At 56.5% G+C, this 14232-nt stretch overlaps 1 protein-coding gene across 1 annotated transcript in view; it reads right to left on the bottom strand.

Annotated features, from left to right (window-relative positions):
- Positions 1-220: 220 nt before the first annotated feature.
- Positions 221-14232, bottom strand: part of SLC6A3 (solute carrier family 6 member 3) — a 36890-nt gene continuing 22878 nt past the window's right edge. The window contains exons 8-14 of the mRNA XM_082456359.1: positions 13558-13670; positions 12272-12400; positions 11533-11632; positions 9028-9128; positions 7700-7867; positions 6859-6930; positions 221-1541 (exon numbers count right to left, since the gene is read on the bottom strand). Coding sequence (XP_082312485.1) covers positions 1518-1541; positions 6859-6930; positions 7700-7867; positions 9028-9128; positions 11533-11632; positions 12272-12400; positions 13558-13670 — 707 coding nt within the window. The 3' untranslated portion in view covers positions 221-1517. The remainder of the gene's footprint in view (positions 1542-6858; positions 6931-7699; positions 7868-9027; positions 9129-11532; positions 11633-12271; positions 12401-13557; positions 13671-14232) is intronic.

Below are 14232 nucleotides of genomic sequence, written 5' to 3'. Positions count from 1 at the left end.
GGACAGATGGGGGCAGGAGGGGACGAGGGGCAGGAGGGGATGGCGCACAGCCAGCGGGGGCCCTGGGGTGGGTCTGGGTTAAGCCCACTGGACCTGGGAGGCCCAGGAGCTGTGCTTGCCCTTGGCCAGGGAGAGGTGAGTGAAGGCAGGTTCTCAAGGGAGGGGGAGGTGGCGGCCCGAGGCAGCCTGCTGCACAAAACGACATCGAGCAGGAACACGGCTACTCAGCCACAGCCATTTTCCCATGGGTTTCTTTTATTGTTGGTGGCGACCACACAAGAGGCCACTGTGAGACAGATGGACGTGGACAACGTGGGTTTTCTACACGAGTGCTCAACATTCCTGGGAAGGGCGGGGTGGGCCCGATTCCTCTCGAGCTCCGGTCCACAAGCTGGTTTCCCCTGAGCTGCCGGTTCCACAGGCCTGGGCCGAGGTCCATTTGCAGGGATGGCCAAGAAGCCTCCGTGGGCCTGTCTGGCAGTGCCTCTCCTGAGGCCCAGCAGCACGTCCTTGGACTGCGGCCGTGCTCCCTCCAGGACGGCAGTGCTGGGAGCATTTCTCAGCTGAGAGTCCAACATCCTTGCCAAGGACCACAGGAACGTCAGCAAACAGATTTCAGAAACCAGCCCTGCATCCTGAGAACTGGCTTTGATTCCCGTGTCAGTACGATTCTAAAAGCCGTTCCCTAAGGAAACAAGTGCCGTTCCTGACATGACACGTGCCTCAGAGAAAGTTCCGGCGGGGTCTCCTTCCCAAGACTGTGGGGCTCCAGGCTGCCACTTCGGGGGCTCTGCAAGGCCGGGGACACCACGGGGGATGCACCCCTGCTCGTGGCGAGCTCACTTTCTCTGTGGCTGGGGGTCCACGTCGGGCAGCAGTGGTGGCAGCCCACATGGATTTTATGGAGTTTTCTTGTAGCTACAAGGAAATAAACAGCACCCCCATCTCACACCCGGGTCCTGGCCCTCCGTGGGCTCTGAGCAGACCTGTGTGACGTGGGGACACGTGGTCCCACTTCGTCACCTTTTGTATGGCTTCCGCCATTTCACCTCTGCACAATTAGGCAAAATATGACACTTGGCTTTTTTAATACGAGTAAAACAAAGGATCCAAGAAGCTATTGTGAGCGCTGGGATTCTCAGCAGAGAATCCGTAATCTATAATTATCGTATTTCTCCTCCACACATAGATGACAGCAAGCTGTGGGCTCCAGGGGGCCCTGGGGTGGGCACGGGGAGAAGGGAGCAGCTCTAACGCACAGAACACGACTCAGACGCTTCTACCTGTGGGACGGGCACAGACTAGGTAAGTTACACAGCGACACGGCGGACAGAGGGTCATCTCCCTGTGGCACAGAGGGTGTGACCAGTCAGAGGGAAGGACTTGAGCGTGTCCAGCGAAGCAGAAGGTACGGAGTGGGAGCAGCCCTCCTTTCTCTCAAAACTCAGATTTTCCTTCTTCGTTGCCTCTGTCCTGCCGTGGATGGCGCCCTGCGGGCCTCCTGCCTCTGCTCCCCTCTACACCACGAGCCAGTGGCGGAGCTGGAAAGAAAACAGGGCTTATTCAGATGTGAAGTGAGGAGCTCCTTGGATAAAAGCAGCTCCTGGGCCGGCGGCCCGGCTTGTAGCTGGGAGATCCCTGAGCAGAGCGGGTGGCTGGGGGACCAGCACTGCTCCTGGGGCACCACTGACCTGACGCCCTTTTTAACTTTATGGAGACAAGCCATCACTTCACAAAGAGATGTCGGTGGGCACAGTGGCCTCAAGGGGCCAGAGCGTGGACCAGCAGCCTCTGCCATCCCTGGCCAGTGTGACATCAGCTGCTGGACAGACACCTGATGCCAGCATGCCTGGGCTGGTCCAGAGCGCTCGCCTACTGGCTCGCATGTGACCTGCGATGCCCCTGGCCCCCTGTGGCCTCTCTCCTGGGGCCTCTGATCCTGACCCAGTGGAACCCTGCACCCCGTGGTGCTGTCTGCTTTGTATGACCTGCGGGTGTGGGATGAGGCCTCGTTCACCGCTCGGGGAAGGGTGAGATGGACAGGGGCCCTATTTAGTTGTCCACAAATGTCATCGCCTGTTATTACCCAGCTGTTAGTTCAGCCTGTTTTTGAGCACAAGCCATTCGACGGCACTAAATGGCAAAGAACCGTGTTTTGTAAACATTTCCAGACAAAGATGGGCAGGGCTTGTTTCTGACACAGCCGCACCGGGGGTAGGAAGATGCTGCCTCTGGTCCCACCGCAGGGCCCCCCGTCACCATCCGGAGAACCTGCTCAGGACACACCCACACAGCAGCCAGAGGGCAGCCAGAGGGCAGGGCTGGACCAGGGACGCCCTGGGGGCCGGAGCAGTGGCTCCGTGGTGACTTCAGATCAGTGCCGAGGCCAGGGGGCCACACCTGGGACCCCAGCTGAGACCCGCCCCCGGGGGTGAAGTGGCCCTCTGTCCTGGCCACAGATGAGCCGAAGGCGACCTTCTCAGAGGAAGGTGTGCTTACGGGGCACCTCAGAGCCCCCACAGGTGGAGATCAAGCCGGAAGCTGCACGCAGGGAAGCAGAGGCAGCAACCACCCCGAGCAGGTCGGCAAGAACCAGAAACTCAGCTCAGATGCCCACGGACCAGAGCGGTCGTGGTCCTCAGGTTACCGGGCAGCTGTGTAAGAAATGGTTTAAAAAGTGATAGATGCCACTTACAGTTCTGCACAATTCACAAGGCCAAGTGCTGCTTCCAGAGAGTGAACAGTGTAACTGTCAGTGAAGGGGGCACAGGAAGGGGGTACGTGATGGAGACGCTTTTCCATAACTGCACACGTGACACTTCCACGTGCAGCGTCAAAGTGAACGGCCACAGCTGCAGACAAAGATATTTCTGGTCCAGGGAATTCCCTGGCGGTCCAGTGGTTAGGACTCTGCACTTTCACCGCCCGGTCGGGGAACTAAGAACCTGCAAGATGCGCAGCTCAGCCAAAAAGAAAAAAAAGATATTTCTGGTCCAGATGGAGTAATGGGGACTGAATATATTCTACCATCTGACACAGCTTAAAATGAACAAAATATATATAATAATGGGTTTTCAGACACAGGAGGCCAGACGACAAAGGACGGATTCCCCGAGGGAGACAAGCAGGGGGATCTGTCCAACTGCCCCATTGCGGCCTCGAGGGGCTTTCTAGGCTTCAGCAGGGGAGGGGACGCCCAGGTGGGGCAGCGAACCCCTGGCCTGATGAGGTGGGGTGAGCGCTGGGGAGCCCAAGGTGGCTGGAGTTCACAGGATGGAGCTGCAGAGGGGCGAGTGCGGCACTGAGAGCCCTGGGCACGTGCACGGGGACCCGAGGGTTCAGCTGAGCATTCAGGGCACTCGAGGCCGGAGACACCCTCCCGGCAGGATTCGGGAAACGTCTCTGAAACTCACAGGACGGGAGCTGTGCCCGCCCTGCAGCCAGGCTGGAGCATCTCCTGGATCTTGGGGTGCCGGGTAGAGTGTCACCCAGGTCTTACACCAGCATTGGAAACCGTCCCACACTAAATGCCGCCCTGGTCCCACCTAACAAGTCTTAAAAACCAAGTCCCCCAAAGATCAAACTGTCTCCAAGTAACTTAATGACGACCCAGAACAAAGCTCAAGAATATGTAAAGGAACACAAATATATCCAGCCTCTAACAAGGTAAAACTCACAATATCCGGAATCCAATTAAAAATGACCAGATGTGTGAAGCAGCAGAAAACTTCAACCCCTTATGAGAAAAGTCAACTGACACTGACCCAGAACAGACACAGATGTTGACACTGGCAGATGAGAGACTTACGCAGTGATTATAACTGCAGTCCATATGTCCAAAAAGGTAAGTAGAGGCATGAAGGACATAAAAAGACCCAGCGTGAACTTCTAGAGATGAAAACTACAATGTGTGAAATGACAGGTGAGCTGGACGGGATTATTAGCAGATTAGACTTTGCAGAGGAAAGAAATTAGTGGACTAAACAAAAGCAACAGAAAGCACGCAAAATAAAACACACAGAGGGAAGAGAATTAACATGGCCTAAAATATGTGTAACTGGAGCCCGTGAAGGGGGTGGGGCAGAAAAAAATGGAAGAAATGATAGCCCAAAATTTCCAAATACACTGAAAATGATAAACCCACAGTTCCAAGAGGCTCAGTGGACTGTGGGTGTGAGAAGCATGAAGTACGGTGCTGTAACCCAGCACAGTGGAGAAATGAACCCAAAGACTCAGTCAGCGTGATGCCCTTTCAATACATCTAAAAACAACTGAAACCAAACAGTCTACTTTTCAGGAATATAGCCGTGCCTACAGATGCAACAAAACTGTGCAGCAGAAAATGCATGGGAAATATTCAGCTAGATTGAGATGGTGTTGACTTCAGGGGCAGGAGGGTGGCAGGCACGGAGGTAGATGTGAGTTATTGTCAAGGTGGAGTTTTGTACGGTTGTTCACAAGGGTTTATTTTGTTATGTGGTTAAATAAATGAAAAACAGTCATGGGTGGACTAATGTACAATGGTGCACCCGGACACAAAACCTAAAAAGACACCTGAAAGAGTATGAGACCTGGAGGAGGCAGGGAAGCCTCATATGGCAGAGCCCAGGATGGAAGCAGAGAGGCAAGGGGCAAGATTTCAGTAGGGCTGCAAAATTCCCAGAACTCACAAAAAACATGAATTTACAGACCCTGGGCACACAAGAGATGCCGGGAGGAATAAGTAAATAAAACTACTTAGAATAGCTTTGCAATAATATAAATAAAAGAAATCTATGCCCAGACACATCACAGGGAAACTGCAGCACCAAATGCAAAGGAAGCTGGAACGGGTCCAGGGACCCCGCCCCATGGGGCCACATGTCTCAGCAGGACCGCAGGGCTGCAGGTGGAGAACCAACATCTTCAAAATGCTGAAAGACCATAACTTGATCGAGAGCCACGTGCCTGCGGAAACTCTGTCATAAATAAGGGCAAAGTAAAGACATTCACAGACACACAACAGTGAGGAAGTTTATTAAGACATCCCCTTAAAGGAATGTCTGAAGGATGCTTCTTCAAAAGGCAAAAAAATGGTCCTCAAAGGAAAGATGTATATGCCAAAAAGTAGAGTAAACAAATAAACACTGGACATGCACATTTGTCCAGGGAAGTTTCTGGACAAAATAACAACAAATAAAAATAGTGACTAATTTGTGGGTTAAAAATGACATAAATGGAATATTGGACAATAATAGCTTGTTAATCTGTAGGAGGAAAATTTAAGTCCTTGTGATATTCAGGATGGGGGTTCAGATAATGTTTAACTTTATACTTAAAGTGAAATATGCATGGCACAATTTCAAAAACAACTATAAAATGAATAGAATAAAGTATATAAATTCCAAACAGAGAGGAAAGAGTAGAACAAGAAAAAAAAAGACGAAAAAATCAATCATAAAAGGCAATAATAAGGTGGAAAAATAAACATTAAAAAATGGAACAGAGTTAAAAAATAGCAGAATCAAGTCCAACTGTACCAATAATCACAGCAAATATAAATGGATTAATCTGCCCAGTTGTCAGACTAAAGCATTCCAGTGTATTCGAGGTTTGCAAAAGCCACCTAAATGTTAAGATGACTGCAAAGTTGGAAGTTAAAAGATCACAAAAGACATTTCAGATAAACTCAAAAGAAACCTAGTGCAGCTGTAGTCACCTCAGACAAGAAGGACTTTAAGAGCAAAAACACAGCAAGGGAGCAAGGATCAGCCAAGTAGATGTGATCATTCTGAACCCATACCTGTCCCAGAAAACAGGCTCAGAATAGACAAAACAAAACCCAGTAGAACTACAAGGGAAAATTGGACAAATACGCTTTCAAGGTCAGAGATCCCATAAATATCTACTGATTACTGATGGTTAAACAGAGCTAAAATGGGCAAAATTGCAAAAGATTTGAACAACGCAGTTACAAGCCCAATCTAATGGACAGAAGGAGAATTGCATATCAACAATTGGAGAATACATCTCATCTAAAGATACACGTAGCATTTATAAAATTTGATTAGGTACTTGGCCATAAAGGAGTATCAGTACACTCCAAAGAATGAGTAAAAAGGTGCCTGAACACAATGCAATTAATTTAGAAATCAATAACAAAAAGATAAATGAAACATCCCCATATATTTGGGAATTTAAAGGCAGACTTCTAAGCATTCATGGGTGGAAGAAGTCACAATGACAATTAAAATATTCTTAGAACTAAATAATACACAAAATGCTATGTTAAAAGTTGTGACATATAGCTGATTCACTTTGTTATACAGCAGAAACGAACACAACCTTGTAAAGCAATTATACTCCAATAAAGATGTTAACAAAAATTTCTAATTATAAGAAAAAAAAAAGTTGTGGAACACAGCCAACAGGGTATTTTGAGAGAAATTCTTAGCCTTGAATGCTTATGTTAGAAAAGAAGAAAGGTTGAAAATTAATGATCCACGGTCCAAATTAAGAAGTTAGTAAATGTATGACAGAGTAGACCAATGAAAGTAGAAGGGAGGAATAATGACAGAGCTGAAATGAACGAGACAGAAAGCAAAGCACAAACAGAGCATCCTGCACCAAGTCGCGACCCTTCAAACTGCATAAGGGGAAGTTCTCTGTCCCAATAGGCCCCCACCCCACCCCTGCCTAAAATCATGCCCCTTACACAGCTTCTGAGTCAGAGTGTCCACGTCCTGGAAGGACTTGGCTGGGCAGCATTCACAGCTGACGCTGGCGTCCTGACCAAGCACCTCGCCCTGGCGTTGGAGCAGGGAGCGCCCACCCAGGTCACCTCCGCCCCCGGCCGGCAGTGGGGAGAGTGGCACTCACTGTGAACTGGCGCACCTCCCCTCTGTCCACCCGCTCGTGCTCCTTCTCGGGCGTGATGGCGTAGGCCAGTTTCTAGAAGAGAAGGAGCAACTGTGGGCGCCGGCCCGGCCTCAGCGGGGTGAACGGGCCCTGGTCAACTGCTGTCGATGTGGGAGCTGATGGCTTGGGTCTCCTTAGACCCTGGAGCAAAGTTCAGCCCAACTCGAAGTAGCCGCTACTGGAGGAGGTTCGTCTCCACGTCAAGCTCGCGGTGGGCCCTGAGCAAAGGTGTCCTCCGTCTCTTCCAGGAATCCCGGCACCAAGATATGAGGTGGAGGGACCCCTGTGCCCAGCTCACCCACCCTCTCCTTCATAGGTGACGCAGGAGCATGCCCGACCGACTGCGAGGCCCAGAGCCACCCCCAGCCCACATGAGGGTGCCTGCCTGGGGATCCCCCTGGCCCTGCTTGGCCCCAGGTGGAGAGGGCGGGTCCCCTGCTACCACCCCACCCTCAGACCACTGCCCTTCCACCTGCACTGCACGCTGTAGAGCATGTGTGCACACACACAGAGACACAGGCAAGTACGCACGTGTATGTGCCCACGTGAGGACACACACACATCAAGACAGGCACACACAGGCATACACACACACACACACACACACACACGCACAGGCACAGCCCCCCACACCAGCCCACGTGTCTCTGGCATGGTCACCGGCCCCTCCAGCCCCTCCTGCTGGGCAGAGATGAGCAGGCGGGAGCAGGCCTGGGACAGGGACACCCGCCTGACCTTGCTGGTGGCCTCACAATCGGGGGGCGGGGAAGGGCAGGTGAGGGAGACCCGTCCAAATACACACCTCCCTCGAGGAGCCGGGCAGGCTGCAGAACTTGTAGGCAGCGTAGATGGGCACCACGGACATGGAGGACGCAGCGATGGCCCAGCCCAGCGCGTTGGCCCACTCGGGGAAGATGTAGGCGCCGTAGTGCGGGGGCCTGAAGGTTGCAATGCTGACCACGACCACGAACTGGAACCGAGGGATGGGGGTCAGGGGCGGCCGGGGGCAGGGCTACCGAGCCGGTGGCTCCAGGGGAGGGTCCCCCGCGCAACGGGACTAGGCCGTGAACCTGGGCAGCGGGCATCTGTGTGCACTCTGCAGACTGGCGCTGCTGCAGGACGGGGCAGGGGTGCCCGGGGGGCGCACATCCCTCCAATTCTTAAGTCTGATGGGCGGGGATTCGCTCACTGTCCCTTGTAAACCTCACAGGTTGCCACACGGGGAGAAGCAGGACACCTGGCTGGTCTGGAGGTCACATGTCCCAGGCTGCTGGGTCGCTGGGGGTGACCAGAAGCCGCTGCAGGTTTGGAGCAGCCCAGGGAGCTGGGGGCTTGAACTGGGAACCTCACCCCCACTCCGCCTCCTCTCTCACTGGCCCTCGGGGTGGAGGGGGTGCTGCCCGAGGCCCCTGCCCAGTCGTGGACACCCTGGGGGCCGCTGGGCTGGCTGGGCAGGAGGAGGGCCGAGGTCACGAGGTGCTCGCCGGCCTGGGCTCTGCACTCAGAGCTGGACAGCCGCTGAACGGCGGCCCGGGGCCACCAGACAGGGCAGGCAGTTCCAGCTTCGTGAGCCATCGGGGCTCGGTCACAGCCACCCAGCTCTGAGGCTGTGGTGCGGATGCGTGGATGAACCAGCACGGCCGTGCTCCAACGCAACAGGCGGTGGGTGGCCCTGGCCACAGGCCCGAGCTTGCAGACCCCTGGCCGGGACGACAAGCAGCTACTGGGGAGCCCTGGGGGCCGCGCTGTCACAGAACCGGAGCGGCTCCCGTCCGGCCTCGCGTCTGAGCACCTGTCTTCCCAGGTTCTAACCCTTCTCTCGGGCCTCCAGGCAGAGGTCAGCTGACGCCCTCCAAGCACAGGGGCCGAGCGGGACGCACACGGGCCTTAATCGGGTGGGAGCCCTGCCTCCCGTGAGTGGTTTCTCAGTGGCTCCAGTCGGGGTGGGATCTTCAGGAGACCAGAGGATTTGGGGGGCCAGCCTGCTCTCCTGCCTGAGTCCGGTGACCTGCTGACTCCCGCCCGTGGAGACTCTGGTCCCCGGGCAGCACCGAGCCCCTCCCCCAGCATCAGGCGTGCGTGGCCCCTGCTGGACCCGGTGGCAGGGGAGTGGGGAAGGAGGGGCCTCACCAGGAGGAAGCAGGGGCTGATGAACTTCCAGCACAGCCGCCAGTAGAGGCTGGGCCGCTGCCCGGTCATCTGTTTGATGTCGTCGCTGAACTGCCACACGCCTGCAGGAAGGTGGCCAAGCAGGCGGTCAGCACGGCACCTGCCCGAGATGCAGGCCCCGCCGGGCCCTCACCAACCCCGGGCCACCCCCAGCAGACCTGGAGCTCGGGCTGCACGCTGGTGCCCAGGCCGCCCCACCCAGCCGCCCAGGGGTCTTGCTGACCCGGGCCCGGTGCATGTCCCCGTGGTGACACTGGGATCACCGATGACCTCAAGGGGGCCCGTGGGGCCTCCGCCCTCCTCCCATCTCAGGTCCTCCTCCCCGTGGCCCACGGCCATCCCTGCTTCCCCTCTGTAATCACTTTTTTTTCATTTACAAAAATCATGGTAAAATATATATAACATAAAACTTACCATTTTAACCATTTTTAGTGCACAGCTCAGTGGCATTAAGGACATTCACATTGTTTGCAAGTACCACCACCATCATCTCCAGAACTTTCTCATCCTCCCCAGCTGAGATTCTGTCCCCATTAAATGCTCACTCCCCATCCCCTCACCCAGCCCATGCCACCCCCCCATCCTACTTTCTGTCTATGTGAACCTGACTCTTCCAGGGACCTCATGGGAATCCTACAGGATCTGTCCTTCTGTGACTGGCATAATGCCCTCAAGGTCCATCCATGTTGTAGCACGTGTCAGAACATCCTTTTTAAGGCTGAATGACATTCCGTTTATGTAAACAGTCATTCTTTTGTAAGGAAAGCTACTCTAGAAGCTCCATGTGCCGCAGCTTTCTCCAGATCTTACAGTGATTTCTCTTGCCCTGAGCCTGGCCTGGCCTCTGGTCACGTGACAGCAGCTGGTTGGCCGAGTCTTGTGTCACATGTGGGGACACAGCAGAGCCACACCTCCATGCAGAATCCCCTCTTCACACTCCAACCCCATCGTCAGATCCCGGACTCGGACCCTGGAGAAGTGGGGTGGAGGAGGCTGAACCCAAAGGCCAGCAAAGACGGGCGTGCCCACCAGGCCCCTCAGCCCCTCAAGCAGGTCCAGGGCAGGCCAGCCCCTCCTGCGCCCGGCCATCCTCTCTGAGACCACAGGGACCTGGGGGCACTGAGAGGTGGGCGCATTCTGGGTGTGAATTGCCGTCTGGAGAAACAGCGTGACCTCTGTCTTCAGAGGCTTTGGGGAGCACATTGTCACTTCAGGGCCAACCTCCCTCCCGTCTCCGCCAGCCCCACGTTCATGGCTGTGGGATACATTTGAAGCACTTTCTCTCTTTCTCTGAGGTTTTATTTTGGGGTGGGGAGATTATAATTTAAAGCTATAGGCAAGTATTGATTCCAGGTGCCAATGAAAGCACAGAGAGCTTGATATTTCCCTTTTCTGTAGAAAAGTAAGTATAATTGGAAGAGTGTTCTTGGAACATGAACTAGTTGCCAGGTTAAGCGTCTCAAAGTTAGAGTGCTTTTCGGGTTATAAGTCCAGGGCCGAGGCAGAGACCATGACCCCTCATGTGACGCCAGGGCTGCTGCGAAACTGTGGTTCTTGAGCAGCACAGGCCTTTGGCTTCGGGCTGAAGCACATGCACATGCAGAGAAGTGTGCCCGTTATCTCGAGCTTTCACTGCAAACTCCCCCAGAGACACCTGGCCAGGAGAGCTGAGTGGCACCACGGCCCCAGGCCAAAGGGAAGAAACGGAGAGAAAGCAAGGTGGGCCCGGGCAGCAGGCTGGAAAGGGCACAGCTTCTGCAGCTGTCAAACCTACAGCAGCACATCCCGGGAAACATGGGGGACACCCCAGGAGGGGCCGGGGCGCACGGCTGCAGGCTGGGCCGCGCCTCTTCCAGGGGCTGCCTGCTGACCAGCAGGTCCCTGACCTCGAGGGGCTCCCAGTCCTAAGGCGTGAATGAGCGCAGGACCGGGGTGGGGGGTGGTCTGGGGTCCGGGTGGTGCTGTCCGTGCAGGGTCAGGAGTTCTGGCCTGACGCTGAGCGGCGGCTCTCTGAACACCACCATCACCCCCCGTCAGCTGAGGGCCTTAGTGGCACGTCCCCAGAGAGAAGCCCACTCAGCCTGTTCCCCTGCCGCCTCGGTGCTGGTCGACCGTGCTCAGCAAATGCGGAGACCTCGCCTCCAGCACCAGCCAGTGTCCCAGCGTCCTCGCAAATCCTTCCTCCTCAAGAACCAGCAGCACGATTACGTGGCCACACCGGGCGCTCTGACCGCAGTGAGGATCTCGGGCTGCCGTCCAGGCTGTCTTCACTGATCCGTTGCACAGCGGGCTGCCAGGCCTCCTCTGGGATGTGTGGTGACCACAGTGCAGGGCAGCTTTGCCAAAAAGCAAGCAGCACAGCGACAAAGCCCAAGGACGCCGGCCCGGCCGGTCGCAATGACGGCACAGCGGCTGGGTCTTTGCGGTTGGAGCACACCAGCCCCCCAAGGAAAGCTCCGTCCTTACCGTAGAACCAGGCCACCCCGATGACCTCCATGAACACCCCGAAGAGGATGGACGTGCCGGCCGCAAAGTGGTCCAGCAGCGTGAAGACGTAGATGCCACCCTAGGGGCGAGGGGAGCGCCTGCTGAACTCGGGGTGCCCGGTGTGGCACGCCTCGCCCACGGACGCGCTCGTTCCAAAGCATAAACCTGGCCTGCAGTTTCAGCTGACAGACAACTTCTATTTTACTCCCTAGAGAGTGTTATTTGAATCACTAAAATTCAGTCCACAAGCAGCTACTTAGGGACCCACCTATTACCAAAAAGAAAAACTCCTCTCCTCCCCAACAATTAGGGATGAAAGCAAGCAAATGTCAAAGTTGGCAGGGCCTCTGTGAGGGGGAGGACCTGGGTCCTGCACCCCCCCGACAGGCCTCCCCCGACCTTCCTGCCCCACAAATCCAAGGGCTCTTCCCAGGGAGCTGTCCAGGTTCTGAAACACTCCAGACCAAGCGCTCAGGCACCCAGGGACCGCGTGAGACCATGGCGACTCTGAGTGGCCGTGGCTCCCCGCATGTGTTCAAGGCCACCCCGAGTGTGACCACAGCCACCCGCGTATTACAGGTCATGGGTTGTTTGGAGGGGTGCAGCCCTTGGAAATGCTGTGGTTCTGTCTGGTCTGACAGCACTAACCATTGCTGCCCAACACCAAACGCTAATGAGACATCGTCGGGCGGGCGAGCGCAGGTACGCAGGTACGTACGTTGGTGACGCAGAAGAGGGAGAGAAGGAAGGTTGCCAGGACGATGAGGAGGGTGAAGAGCTCCCGGTGCCTGTGCAGCAGCTGGAACTCATCGATGAGCCCGGTGATCACCGACTCCATCCCGCCCATCTGCAGCCGACACAGGGCAGAGGAGCGCTGGGGGCGGGGCCGGCGCTCTGCACCCCGCCTAGGCCGCTATACGGGTAACTCAGCGGACGCGCGCAGAGCCAGGAGCTGCGCGGTGTCCGGGGTGCGGAATGCACCCTCGGCAAGGGCTGCTCTGGCGACACGGCCACTGGAGAGCGAGGACCTGGGGTGGATGCCCTGCCCTCCGGTGAGGAGTTGCCAGAGCGGGGTGGAGTGCTACGTGGCCCACGTAATACCGTCCCCTGCATTGCCACAAAGGCTCAGCTCTGCTGGGCTTTTCTAAGCAAGTGTCTGTCCCACAAGCACAGCTTCGTTTTGCTCCCAGGGAGGACCTGGCCTGGCCACTGGCCACGTCCTCACTGATTAAGCCCTCCTGACTCTCAGCACTGTCTTGTGGGGTGTCGCCCACGAAGCCCGGCCAGCTGGGGAGCCTCTCTGCCCTGCTCTGCTGGGACCACCTCGTCCAGGAAGTGCTGTTTATGGGAGTCACTGCCAAGGGCTGTGCCCACCCAGTGGGCAGGTGACAAGGCTGATGGCGAGGCGGAGGTGGAGGGCTACAGGGCGTGGCCAGCAGTCACGTGGTGGGGATCCGTGGTCCTCTGCACTTTCCAGGAAGCTCGGATGAACACGGGGCCTGAGGTCTCGGCTGTCGGTCCCCAGCAGGCCACGTGCAGGAAGAGCCTGAGGGAGTCCGCCTGCCGAGCCAGCGCCCGCGCGCACGCAGGGCCGCCACAGGATGCTCAGAGGGCCAGGTCGGAGCCTCGGCTTCCCACCCCGCAGGGGCACCCTTCCTCCTGGCGGCTGAGGGGCAGGGAGAGTGTGAGTCAGGCTGCCTGGGCCCTGTGTGTCCCGTCACCCCGTTGCCTCGTTTTCCTGCACTGCCCTGCTGCCCCCGGCCCTGAGCCTGTGTGTTTAGGACTCGCAGGGGGCTTGCTGTGCCCCCCCCCCAGGGAAAGAAGAGGGGAGAGTTGGTCCGAAGCCTCCTTGCCAGTTACTGTGGGACCCTGCCTCCCACGCAGGGGCTCTGTGCAGGCACCGGGGTTTGGGAGACCCGCAAGGGCATCCGGGCCCGGCCCGGCCCTGTGAGGGCTGGCTGTCACTGGTGGGCCCACGGCACGCGGAGCGCCGAGGTCACTCACGGCGCTGTCGATTCCCAGGGTGAGCAGCATGACGAAGAAAACCACGGCCCAGACGGAGGATAGCGGGAGCGTGGCAAGCGCCTCGGGGTAGATGATGAAGATCAGCCCCGGCCCTGAAAGCAGACCCCGCCGTTGCTTCCCGTCACCCCCAGCCCTGCCCCCACCCGGAGACCACAGGAGGGCACGAAACCCTGCCCATTGCCTTCTTTCCGCTCTCCTTGGAAAGTCCTCCCTCCTGGAATTCAGGGCCCAGGGCTCTGGAGAATGGAAACCGGATCCATGGGAGGGAGGGACTCTGTTGTGTCCCCTCCAGCCCCCAGTCGTCTCCCGGGGCTGCGCGGGCCCTGGGAGAGGAGGGGGCACAGCCAACGGGAAGAGGGCGGGAGCGGCTTCCCGGGGTCCTACCCTTCATCCCTCCAAACACTCGGGGCGCCTCCTGGTTGGTTTTTCGTGCCTGTCGTGGACACATGCGCACACCCTCAGGCATGCTGTGGTTCATGTAGCCCACACTGTAGATATTTTTCTGCACCGACATATTACTCTAAGTATCGTCTTTAAAAACCACGTGCTGTTACAGAGATACCACAGTTTAGGGAGTGCTTCTCCATACGCTCCTGGCAAGGCAGTGTGTTTCTGCTCACGCACGAGCCTCCTGTGACCCTTTGACGCACTCCT

Source organism: Balaenoptera physalus (assembly GCF_965194825.1).
Source record: "Balaenoptera physalus genome assembly, chromosome: 3".
NCBI classification, from domain to species: Eukaryota; Metazoa; Chordata; class Mammalia; order Artiodactyla; family Balaenopteridae; genus Balaenoptera; species Balaenoptera physalus.
Note: the sequence above shows the minus strand (reverse complement) of the source record. Positions and strands in the feature narration are given on the sequence as shown.